This window comes from Penicillium waksmanii, assembly GCF_028829765.1.
Source record: "Penicillium waksmanii strain IBT 27052 chromosome Unknown utg000007l:1.0-4314555.0:1.0-4317578.0, whole genome shotgun sequence".
In the NCBI taxonomy this organism is placed as follows: domain Eukaryota; kingdom Fungi; phylum Ascomycota; class Eurotiomycetes; order Eurotiales; family Aspergillaceae; genus Penicillium; species Penicillium waksmanii.
In genome coordinates, this window is record NW_026643253.1 from 763,779 (window position 1) to 780,887 (window position 17,109).

At 47.7% G+C, this 17,109-nt stretch overlaps 9 protein-coding genes across 9 annotated transcripts; 4 read left to right on the forward strand and 5 right to left on the reverse strand.

Annotated features, from left to right (window-relative positions):
* Positions 1-41: 41 nt before the first annotated feature.
* N7481_007136 (mediator of RNA polymerase II transcription subunit 17) lies at positions 42-2,107 on the forward strand (the record flags this gene model as incomplete). The annotated part of the gene is made up of 3 exons (XM_057266355.1): positions 42-310; positions 380-765; positions 825-2,107. The coding sequence occupies 3 exons, from the start codon at positions 42-44 to the stop codon at positions 2,105-2,107; spliced, it is 1,938 nt and encodes a 645-aa protein (XP_057120556.1).
* Positions 2,108-2,878: 771 nt separating this feature from the next.
* Positions 2,879-4,468, reverse strand: N7481_007137 (NAD(P)/FAD-dependent oxidoreductase; the record flags this gene model as incomplete). Its single annotated transcript, XM_057266356.1, has 3 exons — positions 2,879-3,754; positions 3,830-4,374; positions 4,447-4,468. 3 exons carry the CDS (start codon positions 4,466-4,468, stop codon positions 2,879-2,881), a joined length of 1,443 nt encoding a protein of 480 aa, XP_057120557.1.
* Positions 4,469-5,381: 913 nt separating this feature from the next.
* On the forward strand, positions 5,382-5,723 carry N7481_007138 (uncharacterized protein; the record flags this gene model as incomplete). Its single annotated transcript, XM_057266357.1, has 2 exons — positions 5,382-5,496; positions 5,551-5,723. 2 exons carry the CDS (start codon positions 5,382-5,384, stop codon positions 5,721-5,723), a joined length of 288 nt encoding a protein of 95 aa, XP_057120558.1.
* Positions 5,724-5,950: 227 nt separating this feature from the next.
* On the reverse strand, positions 5,951-6,869 carry N7481_007139 (uncharacterized protein; the record flags this gene model as incomplete). Its single annotated transcript, XM_057266358.1, has 4 exons — positions 5,951-6,136; positions 6,190-6,346; positions 6,398-6,505; positions 6,559-6,869. 4 exons carry the CDS (start codon positions 6,867-6,869, stop codon positions 5,951-5,953), a joined length of 762 nt encoding a protein of 253 aa, XP_057120559.1.
* A 628-nt stretch (positions 6,870-7,497) lies between these two features.
* N7481_007140 (fungal specific transcription factor domain-containing protein) lies at positions 7,498-9,738 on the reverse strand (the record flags this gene model as incomplete). Its single annotated transcript, XM_057266359.1, has 7 exons — positions 7,498-7,912; positions 7,973-8,122; positions 8,178-8,346; positions 8,393-8,582; positions 8,643-8,709; positions 8,761-9,540; positions 9,584-9,738. The coding sequence occupies 7 exons, from the start codon at positions 9,736-9,738 to the stop codon at positions 7,498-7,500; spliced, it is 1,926 nt and encodes a 641-aa protein (XP_057120560.1).
* Positions 9,739-10,024: 286 nt separating this feature from the next.
* N7481_007141 (NuoB/complex I 20 kDa subunit family protein) lies at positions 10,025-10,733 on the forward strand (the record flags this gene model as incomplete). Its single annotated transcript, XM_057266360.1, has 2 exons — positions 10,025-10,209; positions 10,283-10,733. The coding sequence occupies 2 exons, from the start codon at positions 10,025-10,027 to the stop codon at positions 10,731-10,733; spliced, it is 636 nt and encodes a 211-aa protein (XP_057120561.1).
* A 685-nt stretch (positions 10,734-11,418) lies between these two features.
* Positions 11,419-12,699, reverse strand: N7481_007142 (phosphatase PAP2 family protein; the record flags this gene model as incomplete). Its single annotated transcript, XM_057266361.1, has 3 exons — positions 11,419-11,969; positions 12,044-12,558; positions 12,623-12,699. 3 exons carry the CDS (start codon positions 12,697-12,699, stop codon positions 11,419-11,421), a joined length of 1,143 nt encoding a protein of 380 aa, XP_057120562.1.
* Positions 12,700-14,240: 1,541 nt separating this feature from the next.
* On the forward strand, positions 14,241-14,747 carry N7481_007143 (uncharacterized protein; the record flags this gene model as incomplete). Its single annotated transcript, XM_057266362.1, has 4 exons — positions 14,241-14,318; positions 14,373-14,452; positions 14,502-14,570; positions 14,621-14,747. The coding sequence occupies 4 exons, from the start codon at positions 14,241-14,243 to the stop codon at positions 14,745-14,747; spliced, it is 354 nt and encodes a 117-aa protein (XP_057120563.1).
* Positions 14,748-15,653: 906 nt separating this feature from the next.
* Positions 15,654-16,877, reverse strand: N7481_007144 (zinc-dependent alcohol dehydrogenase; the record flags this gene model as incomplete). Its single annotated transcript, XM_057266363.1, has 3 exons — positions 15,654-16,345; positions 16,402-16,692; positions 16,757-16,877. The coding sequence occupies 3 exons, from the start codon at positions 16,875-16,877 to the stop codon at positions 15,654-15,656; spliced, it is 1,104 nt and encodes a 367-aa protein (XP_057120564.1).
* Positions 16,878-17,109: the final 232 nt, after the last annotated feature.

Consider the following 17,109-nt stretch of genomic DNA (forward strand, 5'->3'; position numbering starts at 1 on the left):
GATCGCATTCGAGCGGCAAATGGACTGCGACAATCGCCAGAATGGCTGATTCTTTTACTCTCCCCTTGCGACCAAACCTGGAGAAATCCGACCGTCCAGATACCCTTCCAGTCGAGATCGCCCAGATCAACGAGCAGTGGGGTGGCTTCCGCGATGTCAACGAAGAAGTCCTACTAGCAAAGCTCGCCGAAGAGGAGGAAAGAGGTGGATCTTTGGATTCCGATGAAGATGGCGACAAAAAAGAAATGGACACCACCGAGCGTCGGGAGGAGCTATACAAGCGGCGTGCGGAGATCACCCAGTTTGCGATGTATGCCAAATATATACTCAATGAAAGCTACGGTGCAGATTGAAACAAAATCTAACTCGATGTTGGTAGGGCCTCACATATGGAAACTATGTTCGCTCTCGACTTCATATCGCTGTTGCTATCCAAGCATGCTCCCCGCCAGGCCGAAACCTCCATGTCCGCATTCCTCAAACAAGTCGCCCCCGTTGGTTCACTCAATTCCGAGGTCGTACACCCTCCTCCCAAGCCAGACTCGATTAATAAAGATATATCGACGGTATCGAGAGGGTGGAGAATCCAGAATTTCAACTCCGCGGCCAACAAACTACTCGGCGCAGCATCTCGGCTTGAAAAGGAAGTTGAGGCAGAGACGAAATACTGGAATTCGGTGCTAGCGATTAAAGATAAAGGATGGAAGGTCTGCAGACTTCCCCGGGAGAGACAATCTCTGGGTGTGCAGTATGGATTTATGGAAGGTAAGATCAAGTTCTACTTCTCAACTCGCGCACCGGCTCTTTCTAACTAAGACACATAGCTACGCCTGCTTTCCGCGACCGTGGACTTGCTTCTTTGCGACGTGGTAACGACGGCAGTTTAGTGTTGGACCAGGGGCTGGTTCCCTCGGGTTCGCGCTTCGTTCGAGTCCGCGTGAAACGAGGCTCTAGAATTACCGGCTGTACAAAACCACCCGGGGCTAGCTCCAACGATGCGGAATCTATTGAGCAACGGATCCTCCAAGCTCGCGATTCCGTCTTCGAGGACGAACTGTTCCATGAGCTTGTTCGAGAGGCCAGGGCGATGGCTAGCTGCGGTGTGACGACGCGACAAAATCTCATTCAGATCCCGGCCGCTGATGACCTTGAAATTCTGCTTGATCTGGTGGATACCAATGACGAGAGCCTTCACGCTGAACAAGAGTCATCTCAGGACGATGTTGTTCTTGCGGATGGTGTGGCCCACTCTATTCGCATACTGCTTTCCTTTGCTCATCGTCAAAACTTACACCGACGAACGCAAGTCCCACTGCCCTTGACTCCGAAGAGACGACCCAATCCCGAGTATCATCTTTTACGCCCTGCACTCGCATATCTTCAGCACATCTCAGAAGCTCGCTATCTAGAATCATTCGTTTACGACATTGTTAGTACTTTGCGGTCTTCGGGCTTCCAGGTTCCCGAATTCACAGCCCAGATGTTTTCCAACTGGAAACTACCCCATCAACCCTCTTCCCCGAACGTGCTTGAAGGTCTCGTTGCAAGCTCTTTGAAACCAATCGAGTCCGTGTTTCAAGGAAACCTCCTCACGCCGAACAGTTCCTTTACCGTGAGAATGCGCACCAATATGTCATTTCCTCCTTTTGGCACGCACTATGATGTCTCTTTCAACCTACCATCTGTTCCAGACCTCAAGTCCCCAGGCAATCTAAGTCTGAGAGAGGAGGTTGAAGCTGCCGTGGCCCACCTTCTGTTACTTGACGTTGTCATGAAAGTCTCATCTACACCAGCGGACAAGGAGAAAAAGACCGAACCGGATACCCCTGCCAAACGATGGTGGGATCCTATTTATCCTCATATGGGCGAACTACTTCTTCCCTACGACCATCCCGAAAAGCACAAGAAACTGCGAATTGTCCTATCCCGCGAGCAGCTCTCCCTTGAAACTTACCTGGTCCGCTGTATTGACGGGATTGGAATTGGCGCAGCAGAGGGACGATCGCTACATACAGAAACAAAGACCTGGAAACTCCAACAATCCCCCGGCAGCCCTAACCAACAATCCTCAGCGATGGACTTTGTGACGGCCGAGACATCGACCTAGCCGATTCAGATCGGGCCGAGCGATCGCCACCGGCACCTGAGTCCGTTTTTCGCCGACCCACCATAACAACTGGGCTTGTGGTTTAGTGGTATAATACTCCCTTAGCATGGGAGTGGTCCGGGGTTCGATTCCCCGCGAGTCCATTTTTTGCTCTTTCAGCTTCTTCTCTGCTGTTGTGACGCGTTTTTTTTTGGTTCCTGGAGGAATAGAAGGATGTCACCGACGAAGGGGAAGAGGAGTGGGGCCACAAAATTTCGAAACAAAATTTTCCAATGCGAAAGAGTTGTATTCACACGCCAGACAAAGATCTGGAAGCCGTCGGCATCATGACATGTCTTATTTAGCATTTTGTGTTCGATGACGAGGGCCTGTCTCTGCGATTGACACATTTGCTCTTAGGAGTGGCCAAAATCTAGTCTCGCCATGTACAGATTAATCGTCAACGAATAACCAAGTACACCATTTATCAAGCGCCATGGGTTTCATTTAATGATTTCACATCCTGTCACTTAGCCTAGCCAACCATACCTGCTTTGATGCCACTCTTCATTTGTATGTTTGGGTATCTTGATGGATATTCCGGTAGACCCACATGCGTATTTCGCCATAGAGAAAGTCGTGCAATTCGACCCCGGTCGGCGCTTCATTTATATGTTTAACTGGGCAAGATATCTCGTGGAAAGGAAAGATATCCTACAACCACCAGTGTCAAACTATGTGGGTTTCGATTGCTAGATCTGTGTTGGCTTGGCGAGTAAACAACTTGAAACTTTATAACTTTGCAGTCAGCGCCTTGACGGACTCTGGCGCAGTCAAAACATTCCTCAGCCTCTCCTCGTCCAATCCATATGCACTGGGAAGCCAGTCGACTCGTTCCCCCAAAGCCATCAATGCTAATGCCTCTCCACTCAGCAAGCAATTCGCCATCCCATACCCATTAAACGCAGCCGCAATCCATTCCCCTTCGCCACTACGCCCAGAAATAGAAGAAGGTAAACGTCCGACCAGAGGCAATCCATCAGACGAAAACCCCATAATTCCACTCCAGGAGCTAACAAGCTTCCAAGGGGAAGATTCACTTTTCCCAAAAAACCGCGGCAAGACACTCTGCAAATGCGAAACAGAATTCTCTCCAACAAAGCTATCATCAGCCGAAACGGTATCATCGACTCGCGCATTCTCGCCTCCAAAATAGAAGTATCCCGTCTTCGCACTCTGGCCGAGATAATAGAGCCCAAAGCCCGATCGTCCTGTGGCAGGGTCGTAGGTGGGCGGATAATGGAATCCCCAAGAAACAGAATCCCCCTGTTTAGGGGCCGAGGTACCAGGGTCTTGAACTGTCATTGTACCCTTGAATGGATGAATCCGTCCTCGAAGACGAGGCAGAAGATGTCCTGTATGTCCATTTGTGGCATAGATGACATTTCCTGCGCGAAGTGGGCCACGGGATGTGCGCAGCGTGTAGGGGAAAGGAGTCGCGGACTTCGGATCATGCTCCACACCCAGGACCGGAGTATTTGTTTCTATCGTGAATCGATCTGAGTATTTCTTCAACAGGTCCGCAAAAGCCCTCGTCACTAGTCTGTACGGCCAAACTGTACCAGCCGGGATCAGTGCTCCGCCAGCTGCACCATGGATGCCAAAGTCCTGCGCAAGCCACCAGCATTAGATAAAATGATCATCAACACGGGGGAAGCAAAGAAGCAAAGAAACTCGATATACCTTGAGCACCGTCTGTTTATCAAGAATCGTATAAAGCCCCCTCAGCGAAGGATGATCCCTTTCCATTCTCCCAATACTCTCCCTGAATTCAGAAAATTTCCCAGCCGTCAAGAAAACCCTCAACTTCTGCAACCGCTGCATCTCACTAACTTCAACCGCATCATACTCCTCAATCAGATCCTGCATTCGCTCTAAATTTCTCAGAGTAAAATTCGCAATTCGCCCCGCCATCTCCGGTCCGTGCATTGTTGCCAAATGCATATACTCCTCGCCCGCATTAGCGGCCATTTGTCCGCCATTACGGCCTGTTGCACCAGAACACAGCGCCCGAGCTTCTAAAATCGTGACCCTTGCAGCTTGACTTTTCTCCAGAATTGTTTTTGCGATGGAGAGTCCTGTGATTCCTGATCCGATTATCGTATAATTCACCTCCGAGGGTAGAGTTGGAGATTGGGTATTGGCGAGTGGGTGGGGGATGTGTTGCCAGTAAGACTTTGTTGGGTTTGATCTGGGTAAACCTGGATCTGCATTGACGAGTTTGGTAACTTGAATTTGTCAGTTTGATTGTAGACTATAATAAATGCAGTTATGTGTCAAAGCACTTGGTTGGCTCTGACCGTGTTCCTTGTTAGGTGCCATTGTGTTGGGTGGGTGGATGGAAACGGGTGGTGTGAAGAATCCAAATCAAACAGTGGAAATAAGAGGCGGTGCTTATGGAAATGCAACTCTAAATAGCTAATATCAAGATGCTAGTTTTATAAATTCGAAAAAGCTCCATCCGGTGAATGATATAAGTCCACCTGGGCAGGTGCCCCAGTCTTGTGCGGGGTTTATCTTATCATCTTGAGGGGGGGCGCGTAGAGCTGCCTGGTTGGGAATGGCTTGCGATACAATGATCGGCTCTGGCTGCTATTGGCCAATGCGACGATTAATTGCTAACAACCAAGCAGTATGCCATCTCCCCAAGACTACGTATCTCGTGCATGCTGCTTCTCTCGTCCTTATTTGTCTCATGCTCGGGTTAGCAACTACCCATGCGCCAAATACAAGTCTCTGCTGAGACAACTGAGAAGAAATACCTCAGGTCTTGCAACAATAACTTGAGAGAAAAGATTCACAGAATCAGCGCACTACCTACTATGCACATACCCGTGAATCATTTCACTCATATATGATGCTAAAGTAGGCAATACGTCACATCGCCATAAAAAAGACCCCCAGGGGAGGTTGTAGGCCCTTCTAGATCCCCAGGCTCCTTATATTGAGATCCGTTTGCCGGTGATTAAACGATATTCAGAATTAGAATCAAAATTTATTTTGTTGGAATTGGTCAAAATCCCTCATAGCCCGGGATGCGAAATATGCAGCATGGCGTAACCGCATACCGAACTACATTCCGCTTTGGACATGCAAACCAAGCTTTTCAAGCCGATGGGAATGTGAAAGCTTTTGTTTTGCTATACATTTTGCGGAAATAATAAGCATATAATGCGCAACAATTTCCCCTGACACCATTGCTCCACCTTCTGACATCTCTGTATACGAAGTCAAAATGAAGTTCTCCTCAGTCTTGCTCACGGTATTTGCACTTGCCGCCACCGGCTTGGCGGACAAGACTTGCACACCCAGCTTTGACTATTGTTCGGATGTCCTGATCAAGTCACACGGTAGGTCTTCAAAGTCTGGGGCTTCATTGTAATAGATATCTAACACATTGATAGGTTTCACCGAGGCCGATCTTAAAGATGTCCTCAAGGGTACCGATCTTGAGAACGAGGATCTCAAGAATGTTCTGTTCCACTGCAAGAACCCCGGTGATGTTGGCCACCCCAAGCTTTGCACAAGTGGTTGCAAGGACTCGGAGCAGGAGGGCAGCCACCACTGCGAGGGGTAAGTTAGCATCACGCTGCCATTCAACACGCCGAGCCTAACAGCTGCAAAGTTAAATTTACTTCCCTCTGGGTCTCCAAGATCTACATGTAATATCAGTACACGCTGTATCTACACAATTAAATGGCTGTGAACATCCACACTTAAATCTTTATCTATAAATATATTATTGTCACTTGGAGAATATAGTAGATTCGTAGGATCTAAGCCAAGCTTCCTCTGTCCGAAGATTTACCATTCGACTTCTTCCCCTGCGTACGAATTATTTCCTTCCGCATTCTCCCAACCTGGAATATGAATGTTGACAAACTTTCCATTTTGATGAGGGCCAGTCTTCAGCACGATATCCACCACCTTCTCGGCACCTGTCTCGACAGGCAGATCTGCTCGTGAGCCTCCTAGATCAGTTTGCAACCACTGGGTAAATTAGCAAAAACTCCTATGTCAACAGATCCCGGTGTGCAACTTACTCCAGGACTAACAAGCAAGAAGGTAAATCCTTCAGAGGCATATTGTTGCGCATATTGGACGCTTAGCATATTCAACGCAGCCTTAGTTATCTTGTAGGCAGGCGAGCGCATTTGCTCGTAGACATGAGCTCTGGAAATAGATCCCAGAGTCGTCGAACTAAACCCCATTAGCACCTTGTCCGAGCAATATTCAGCTTCAATAACTCACATGTTAATAACAGATTTCTTCTCCCCGCGACGCAGCAGAGGCAAGAAGGCTCGTGTAACCTCATGAGTACCAGTGACATTCAGATTGAATATTTCATTAAGATTATCCCTGATCAATTTTATTTAGACATGACCATCCGATTTATGGAGAAAAAAACTTACATCCCCTCCACTCCGGCGGGGTTCCAGTCCATCGCACCAGCATTGTTGATCAGATAGTCAAGTCCCTTGCCTTGTAACTTCTGTTCAACCAGGTGAGTCGCTTCCTGTACACTTTTCTTATCGGTCACGTCTAAACCGACAAATTCAACGCGACCGGAAGAAGCACTTATGAGCTCCTTGAGTTGTGCCGAATTATCCTGACGAGCGGTCGCGAAGATAGTTCCCACTTGGCCGCTGGGTAGAGATGCAAGTCGGGTGGCAAGTGCAAGGCCCAGGCCACGCGAGGAACCGGTAATAAGAAATGAGGCCATTATTTGAGGTGGAAGCTAGGTTGTTCTCAAGGTTTAACGTGTTGGAATGGGGATGCGCTTTAAAGCTTGAGGACCGTCGGTACCTTTTACCTAATCCCCGTTAAAGCCGGCTATTATTATTAATCCGTGGGGCCACCGGGCGGGCGTACAGAGAGCCTTTCCTAGCTTGGAACTGAGGATCTTGTTAGGCTTTCGCAACCGCAAACGATAATCACAGCGAGAACGATGGGGTAGCTCAATCAGCGCAGAACAGTATATCGTGTGGAACTTGAAGCAAAGACTTCACTTCTTGATTTTCCATCGAACGTCATCCTCAAACAAGAAAAGAATCGTTGGCAAGCAGAATTTCAGCGTGAGAAGAGAGCATAGGAGAGGCTGAGAGATCCCGAAGGGGAAGCTATCCCTGAGTATTTGGGAGTAGGGTTTTCCGATGGTCTTCTGGCGATCATGAAAAAGATATACCCATCAACGGGAATAGTGGAGAGTCGGAGCATGTTCTCGATGCTATTCATTGCGACTTAAAATAGTCGACGAGCTAGGTTCCTTCTCAAATTTCCTACGATTCTGTTTCTCGGGGCTCTCTCGTATTAATAACGGCAATAGTAATGTATGGCTTTCGAGGATCCTCCTAGCTTTTGGGGGGCGGGGAACTGAGTAGGAACTCCTCAAACAGATTTCCAAATGGAAGTGGGAATGGAAATGTCCCACTCGTGCTGTCTTGTAGGATCGAGCCACCGCTGGCCTCAATATTTCCGGCGTCACACTCGTCTACGTGTAGACCGGTCATGCCGTCTGAAGGATGCCCCGTTTCCGAACCCCCGGATCTGGTCTTATCATCATACGCAGGAACATCCACGGCGTAGCGTTTTAGCAGGGCCTCGTAGATGGGGTAGAAAGACGCCACCACTGGGAACCTATCAAGTAATTTCTCAAGTATTACCATGCAGAAGCGTGCTCTGTTCTCGGAAATCATTTTGATGCCGGCGTCCCCCCGATGAATGTTGACAATATAGATGGAAAGGATTGACAAAATGGGTGCAACACTAGTAGAAACATACTCAGTATCTTGGGCAAATAAATATCACCAGTGTAGAGCAACTTACATGCTGGCGGATGCTGGGTATATGAGATCATTTGCGACAATGAACTCTAATATATGAAACATTTGCGTGCAGATTTCAAATGTCGGAGTGCCTGGTCCTGTGTTGTGCGAGAATCTAGGATTGCTTCGGTGCAACAGAAGTCGGTATTCTCTGATGTTTTTTAGCAGAAATCCCCAGAAAGGTAATGCTTGAGCGTGTCACTAACTGGTACAAAAGATTCGTAATCATGGCCCAAGGGCTGCTGTTCATCGACACATTTTGCAATTCCGCTGGGAGTGATGAGGACCACCTTGAAATCTGGTCCAGACAGACATCTTGAGAGTGAGAGTTTGTTTCATCAAATTTGATCGTATAAAATTGGTCCACTAGCATCGCTCTTAGCAAAAGAACAGTCTCGAAGTGGGACCCAAAAGCGGATACCTATCCGAGCCAGTTGAACAGCATTTATAGTGAAGCGATTTGCCGCGTTGAGAGTTTCGCCGAAGGTCTCTTGATCAGCAGAGTCTGTCGGTTGTTCAAAATCATCCTCCGCTAGAGGTTTCACGTTGCATAGTCTTCCCTGTACGCGTGGCGGGCGGTCCAACAGCATGGACAGGTTGACATCCATGGCCTATTCCCGTGTCAGCAGGCCGAAAAGAAAAGGGGAACAAAACTGTTGCAGTTGACTAACATAAACCATCCACCATAGTCTCCGCCATACTTTCCGGTCTTTTTCGCTCAGGCGCATGTATGACTTCCTATCGAAATTTCAGCGATATTCACGCAGGTTGCGACAAGCTCAACCCCACTCTTGATGCATGCCCAAAGCTTGCGCCATTCCCACCGATATCCCAAGCCAATACCACGTATCCTTGGGCTCTAAAATACCACTCCACCAATAGCACATGAGAAATGTTGCTTGAATGGTCGCGACCGCATCGTTTTCATATCCGGCATCGTAAAGGGATTTTGCTCTGCGGTAGAACGTGAGGCTAGCCACATATCGAGACACAAACCCAGCATCAGCTATAGTTTCATCCGAGCAATATATAGTAGAAGCGAGGTAGATGGCGTTCAAAAGCAAGTTTGAGGCTGTGCCCTGGTTGATAGATTCAAGCAATTGTGACCTGTCAATCACGGGCAACGACGCGAGCGAATGAAAGAAGTAGGCGTTGAGAAGCTTCCCGCTGATCTCCAGCGGGGGTAGATCGAAAGCACCCTCTTGTTGAAGTCTGTCAGTAGTATATGAGTGAACTCTCCTAATCTCTTGTTCCGTCGATTTTCCCAGCCGAGCTAGCATTGCCCCTTGCAAGCGCTCCTCAAGCGGCCTTATATCTGTCGTACCTCGGAAGGGGTTCCCGAATTGTTGGACCAAGTAGTTGAGATTAGAGCTATCTCCAATATATGGCGTTTTCCCATTAGGTCCCTGAGCCGGGAAACACGGTTCCTGCTGTTGTTCTTGAGCATAGTGGCTGTTAGGTGGGCCCGAAGCATAGCTTCTAGGGGGGTATTCATTTCGGGCATACTCCTGGGCGCTGCTGCTAAATCCACTCTGACTAGGTATCAGAGGAAGCTTGCGTTTTCTGATTCTATATTAGTTTTATAAATAATTCTCAAAGGTGAGGCATACACATACCGTCCACGCCGTGAGATGATCGGCTCACAATGACGTTGGGCAATTCGACAGTTGGAACACGAGACACCTTCACTTCGATCACATTTAACCCGCCTATCATGACAAGATGTACATGCCACTTTAACTGATGGCCGACTTCCGGGCATTTCATATCTGGAATGACTATTGCTGGTGTTTGTCAGAGGCTAAGTTCGGCGTTTATAAGTTCGGCAATATCGGCCATTTTTGGACCCACCAAATCGCCGAATTTTCATTCTTTTGATTGGTCATTCCAAGCTTCTACTTTCCCTCATTGGCTATTGTTAGGCAGAGCAGGTGTGACTGAGTATACTTTTCTCAGAACTTCTTTACTCTCCGCATCACACTCTGCGTTCCTATCTTTGTCTTTCGTTTTCACGTCAAACTTTCAATTCCAACACTCATTTCATTCGGTGAAAATGACACTCTTTGCCCCCCTTCAAGGCGTCCTCCGTCGACCGATCATCACAAAGCTGTCACAGTGTCTACTTTTTCCTAGAGCGTTGCCAGTACGGTGTCACAGCAACTTGTCAAGCCCTAATAAACCTTCAGATTCTCCTCTGCCGTCGAACGATGCAATGGATGGGGCTGCCGGATATGTTCTGTGAGTTCTCTATCCAAGTGCTTTCAGATTATAGTCATATCTCGCCTGGTTCTAACTTCCTTTTCAACGATAGTACAAAGGCAGACGACTTGATCAACTGGGCCAGACAGGGCTCACTTTGGCCTTTGTCATTCGGGCTCGCCTGTTGCGGAATCGAAATGATGGGCTCGTCCATGCCCCGCTATGATCAAGACCGACTGGGTATCATTTTCCGCGCCTCCCCACGACAAGCCGATGTGATGATAGTGGCCGGCACCGTGACCAACAAGATGGCACCAGCGTTGAGACTCCTCTATGACCAGATGCCCGAGCCCAGATGGGTCATCAGCATGGGTAGTTGCGCAAATGGGGGAGGGTATTACCACTACAGTTACAACGTTGTCCGCGGGGTGGACCGTCTCGTCCCTGTCGATATCTACGTCCCTGGCTGTCCCCCAACCCCGGAGGCGCTTTTGCAGGGCATCTTTCTTCTCCAAAAGAAGATGCGCAGAACAAAGATCACCCGGGCGTGGTATAGGCGCTGATCGAACCTCTTATGTCTGCCTTTGCATTGCTCCTTGCCCTTGCCTTCTACAACCCTTCATTTATGGCAAGCAGGAATGTGTATCATAGTTCTGCCGTCCAGTTTGCTTCAGAGGGGAATATCCATGGATACGTCGCTGCGGTAGCTAGGTCAAATGCAGCCAAAGCTGTTTATTCATGACAAATTTCACGGCCATCCGGTTAGGATAAGCACTAAATTATTGAATACACCCGCTTGGTCTCTCATTGACCTCTTTGATTGTATTTGCTTTTTCTCCTTTCATACTTTGTAACACACAATCGCTTGGTGTGTCTAGAGATACTGTGATGCAATGGAGAAGGAGAAATGGATCTAACACGCCATACCGCGAAATGGTTCGCGCGAATAGATGGGATGGAATGGATGGTTTCCCGGATTATCGGACCATTCGATAGAGATGGAAATACATCCGATGAGTATATTCAGCTTGTTTAGTATATTGACAAGGAATAATTATAATGAGCACTGGCAGCTATGCTGCTGAATTCTTTATGTGAGAGTACCTATGTCATATCCATATAATTATACCGGCTTTATTATGTATAGTGTCGACACCTCTATGCCGAATGGGATAATGCGAAGAAAGGGCGCTGCTTGTGAAAAGCAATCTATGAGCCCATTAAATAAGTTTTTCTCCCCATTTCCTCTTATACTCTTTCAACCGGACTATGCGCCGGTTGTTCTTGCATGGGAATGTGCTCAGCCTCACGTTCCACGTAGCTATCATCATGAACAACATTGGACTCTGCATGGATTCCGTTCCGACCACCCTGCTCGATTTCAGGGGCATAAGACCAACTATCTATGCCCAAAGAACTGGGGAATCCAATGCCTCGGATGAAAGCTCGACGGCGCGCCCGCGGTCCCCAAGCCCAACCAGCTCCACGCTGGATCGGGAGGTGGTACATGCGGAATCCAATGTAGGCAAAGAGGATTCCCAGCGCAGAGCCAAATAACACGTCAAAGCCGTGGTGTCGACAATTAGCCCAGCGCGATGCTGCGATAAAGGTTGCCGTTGCGGTAGGTACGAGTGCGAATATCATCATCAGAACTGGCGGTGCGGCACCACGGGTTCGCACTGAAGTACGGTCGTCGGAATAGTTTTGGCCTTCAGTTGGGAAATATGACAAGTATGGGAAGCCAACGGAAAATTTGGCGCAAAACCATAGCGTCAGGTAGGCTAGTCCAGAGAACGCAACTAAAGCATGGCCCGTTAGCACATAATCCTCCGGTAGTTATCAAGTCTACTAGTTAAATTGATGTGAAACTTACAGGAGGCGTGACCCGAAGGGAAAGAGGTAAACCCATCCACCTTGAGGAAATCGGACTGGTCTTGACAGATTTTCCAGGTGACGATTATGGGTGCTCCGGCAACACCAAGTCCACCGACAAGATTCTCCTCAATGGCGTTGAGATCCGGATTGCATCGCGCAAGCATATCCGGACGTGGTTTCCCCAATAGACTCTTCAATCCCTGGGTAGCCATGAATGCGCCCGCTAGCGACACGGCCAGACCCATCCATCCTGCGTTCCATTCCCAGACCTTGCGCCGTAGGATCTGCGACTTGGAAGGCCGCGGACCACCTTCAGCCGCTGTTCCGGGAACAATGAAGAGTGCTCCAGCAAACACTATGACGGCGGGAGCCAGCAATCCAGCAAGGATCAGAGCTGCGGTCGATACAGTCTCATTTTCTTTGTAGGGAAAGGCGATAGTCGGGTCGGTTAGGGAGAAGGGGTGTTGGCTGGGGTCGACTTTGGAAAATCCATATCCGATGAGCGCAATTCCACTACGGCGATTTGTCAGTTCATGCTCTTGGGCACCAGGTGGGTGTGCGATGGCGGCAGACCTACATGATAAAGACCCAGTCGATCACGTATGATAGCACGAGGAGCTTAGAGATGCGCGCTAGCAAATCTTGTAAAGCCATTTCGGTGCCTTTTTAGTATATAACTCTCCGCCAAATAATTGAGTGCGCTCCAGCGAGGCGAAGGGTCGATTCTCCTGCTGATGAAGGGGAAGGGCGTTCCAATGTGTCGGCGCGTGCGCAATAGCGATCGCGATCGCGGGGGCTAAACAACGATCCCTTGATATACACCGTGTCCGACTTAAGGGGTGCTCAAAGAAAGGTCCTCAAAGAAAGGCACGGCTGATACGTATACGGATTAATTTGAAAGCAATCGTTGAAGGAGGGAATGAAATTGAAGGAAATCGTCGAGAGAGGGGTGATTTAACCCATGATCCCAAAGGTAAAGAATGGATGATTACGACAGTCAGAGATCGCCGGGGGCTAAGCGCCAAGTCAGTGGCTGAGCGTGTTTCTCGTGGAGTCTAGACTCCAAATGCAGTAAGAGGACATTATAGTCGCACTTTTCTAGCTTTTCGCGCCGCCGTAATCTTGGCTGCCTAGAAATATTGGAGATTTTCAAGTTGATATTCTGTTCCATGTGCGCGATCGCAGGACGGCGCTCCATAATTAGGAGCAACTGGCTCAGTAGGCCAAGGCAATTTAGGCCGGCAGAAAAGGGGAACGCCAGCGTCCCAAAATTAAGAGTGTTCCTCATGAGAATTTACATATGGCTGGTGGTTATTAGTGTGTAACACCTAAGCCCATTATGCTGTAATTGTACTCTGTACACTGCCTATGTTGCCGGCTCCTCCTCCCATTTCTTCGGTGACCTCTGTTTTAAATGCTGCTCTCTCTTCTCTGCTCTCCCCTCCAATTACTACTAGAACCGTTTCTGTTGCTTACACTCTCTGGCCAGTCCATTGGATCAGTTTTAGCGTATATTAGCGCGAGATATTGTAACAAACAGCTGAGTGTTCATAAACCAGGGGCTATACCGAGGAGAAATATTGGCCGAGTATCTGTAATACGAAGCCAGAATTGTGATCTCAACCGCAGCGGATACAATATATATATTGGCAAGAGAGTGTAAATGTCTCAAATCTAATGTTCCATGTGAACACCAATAAAACCGTCATATAGAAGCCACCCGCAGCTGACGATCAACTTGAATAGGGTTGAGAGGCTGGGGAAAATCTCGGCAGATTGACCAACAGCTTCGCACAAGATCCTGTCATGGAGATCAAGTAGGTAATGGAAAATTAAGATGTAGTACAATTTTTTCCAATCGGATAAGATCGACATGATGGTCTATCATCTCATTGGCTTCTGCTTTGATCTATTGGTATTCTGCATTTTTCAGCTCACATAGCTGTACTTCTGTACCTGAAAATGTGGAGGTACATTTGGGTTCTCTATACGAAGTACATGCATAATTTTAGCTTAGAGTAGCGGTGAATGTGAGAAGCGAAGTAATTTTGTGTAGGTACAGATTAGCTGAACGATCTACACACAACGATCAGCTGCATTATTTACGCCCCTTGATAGTTCTTGGGTTATAAATAAGAAATCATTCCACCTCTAGACACTTATTTAATTTCAGGTTCGCATTCATCTCATTCAATATGAAATTCTCGCTCCCTTTCTGTCTTGCTCTCGTTACATACATCACGCCTGCCTTGGCTGATGGTGTGGCTGCGGAGGTATATGAACAACTACTCTGCTACCATGAACCACCGAGACTGATAAACATTTAGGTGAATATCAAATACATAGATGGAGGAGAAGATCCAATTAGTATCCTCCCCGATACTGGCTGTTACGACACTGATTATCCGTATGACTCCTCGTCCCAGTGCACGTAGCTATTGCTAATTAAATACTAGCACTACAAGTGTGAGAAGCATTGATGTCAGCCAATTAGGAGATGATCGCCCTAAGTGTATCTTTTACACGTATGTTACTACTATGGAAAATAATCCATGAATATGGCTAACAATGTTAGGGAACCGGGCTGCCAGGGAGACGACTGGACTATCGAAGTCCCTAAGACTGCCGAGGACGGAAAGAAGACGCAGAGGTTCAGCAGGCCATTCTATGTGGCTAGCTTGGAGTGTTTTAAGGCTGAGTAGAGAGGTTCACGTTAGTAGTAACATGGGCCCATACTGGTAGTCAATGGAGGATTTTGTTTAGTATTTATGCTTAGCAATACTTCTCTCATCATCCGGTTTCGCCAAGAGCTTCTACTTTAGTATCTCTCTCAATTCCCAATGCACGCCGTATTTTCACGCCTAGACTTGAAGTTCCAGAGTAGTTCCTTAATCATAGGATGCATGTTCCACCTTGAAGGTTGCTGCCCAGATGCCAGAATCGGGCACCTGGCAATCGACAATAGTCTTTCGAAATCTTGGAAGAAAATAACTTCAAAGGTCACGGAACTACCTAATTACTACTATTACTACCTGGAAGATTCAAGTTTGAGCCCTGGCGGTCTTTCCGACCTCGGAAATTTACCTGTGTGGAAATATATTTTGCGTCAGTGCTATTACCTATTAGGTAGTATGTCGATGAATCTTCAACTTTGAAAGTTACCATAGCGCCATTGGCTACCAAATGGTGTAAGGAGCCTTAGAAATCAATCAATGTTATTTTTGGAAGATAGCAGGATCAAATCCCTCCTATAGACCCCCATAATATTGTATTCTGTGAAAAAATAAGATCTAGTGAATCTATCTTTCAGTATTCTAGTTCATATTGCTTAAAGTGAACCCATTCTTTCATCCAATTGGGCTTGTGGTTTAGTGGTATAATACTCCCTTAGCATGGGAGTGGTCCGGGGTTCGATTCCCCGCGAGTCCATTTTTTGCTTCATTTTCGTATCAATCCTTGAATGGGCCTGATATTAACCATCGGCATTGGAGATGAATTTTTTTTTACACATTCCGAACCCGATGTCACTCCAAAATACCTTTGTGTGACCGATGAACAGAAGTTTGTACAACTGGGAAACGATATACCATAGATCAATTATATGTAAATTATTCCTCCCAATCAAAATTCACCACAATGCGCCCAGCAACTTGCCCCTTGCGCAATTTCTCGACACCTTCTGGCAACCGATTGATAGGATAAACCTCGCAAATTTGATGTAACATACCCCGTTTCGCATAATCCAACGCTGCAGCCGTATCACTTCGGCTACCAACCAAGGTCCCCTTGATAGTAAGATTCTTAAAAATAAATTCGCAAGGATCTGTCCCTAAAATCATTGTACCCGCAGGTGGCAGCCCAATACACATTATCATAGAACCAACCCGATTTCCAATGAAGGAGACGGCAGTCTTATACGCCGCAGGTGCAGTGACGAAGACACCATGGGCTCCAACCCCATCGGCAATCTCGATGACTGCCTTTGCGGAGTCATCAGTTTCGACAAAGTCCACGAAAGCCTCGGCTCCCATTTTAAGCGACAGTTCGCGTTTCGAGGCCCCGGTATCTACAACAATAGGCCGCATTCCCATTGCCTTGGCGAGCTGTACACCCTGGATTCCGACACCACCACCACCTCCTGGAAATACTACCCAGGATCCGGCACGAAGGTTGGATTCGACGAGCGAGCGATAGATTGTACTTGCGCTGCACATGATCGGTGCGGCGACTTCGTCAGGAATTCCATCTGGGATGGGCGATGCATATCGGGCGGGTGAAACTAGGTATTGCTGATATGTGCCTAGATGAGTGAGTACTAGAATCTATCACCATGGATGTCCTCTTTTTTTCACTAACCAGCCGTCATTAGGCCACTGTGAATGGCGGCCTTGCAATATGTCTCCTTGTCGACCAAACACAAAGAGCACGTTCCACAAGTATCAACAATCGGTTTGACTCCAGCTCGATCGCCCAGCTTGAAGTTTTTGACATTTGCACCGACCTTTACTACAATACCGGCACCCTCATGGCCCGGAGATCGCACGCCAAATGTTGACATGGGCGGCATACCAAGATCTCCCTGCATGAGATGAATATCTGATGAACAAAGTCCGGTAAACTTGAGTCGAACAAGTATATCATCGGGTCCTAATGAGCCTCTCTCAGCATGTATCTTCTTCCATACAAAGAGATTATTCCGGTTAGCACATACCAGGCTCAGGAACCGGCACCATTTGCACCTCGACCTGAAAGTCGGGCCCCTCATTGACCACAACCCCAGCTTTACAAAGCTTCGGGATGTCAAACTGCCGAGTTTCGGTTATAGAGCCCATGGTGAACAATCCGTGCAAGTGCAAGTGATGTAGAAGTTGAGTCGATAACTATAGCTTCAACTGTCTTCTCCAAGGCTATAAGAATCACAAACTATTGTCTTTTCAGTACCGAGGCAACTGACCGTGAAAGCTTACCGAGCTGGTGCGACCCCTCTTTTGGAAAGTATGCTTCTATGTTGTTACATTGCTGGCTGTCCGGGGTTCCCCTCTTCTTGGAGATGTGGGGAAGCTC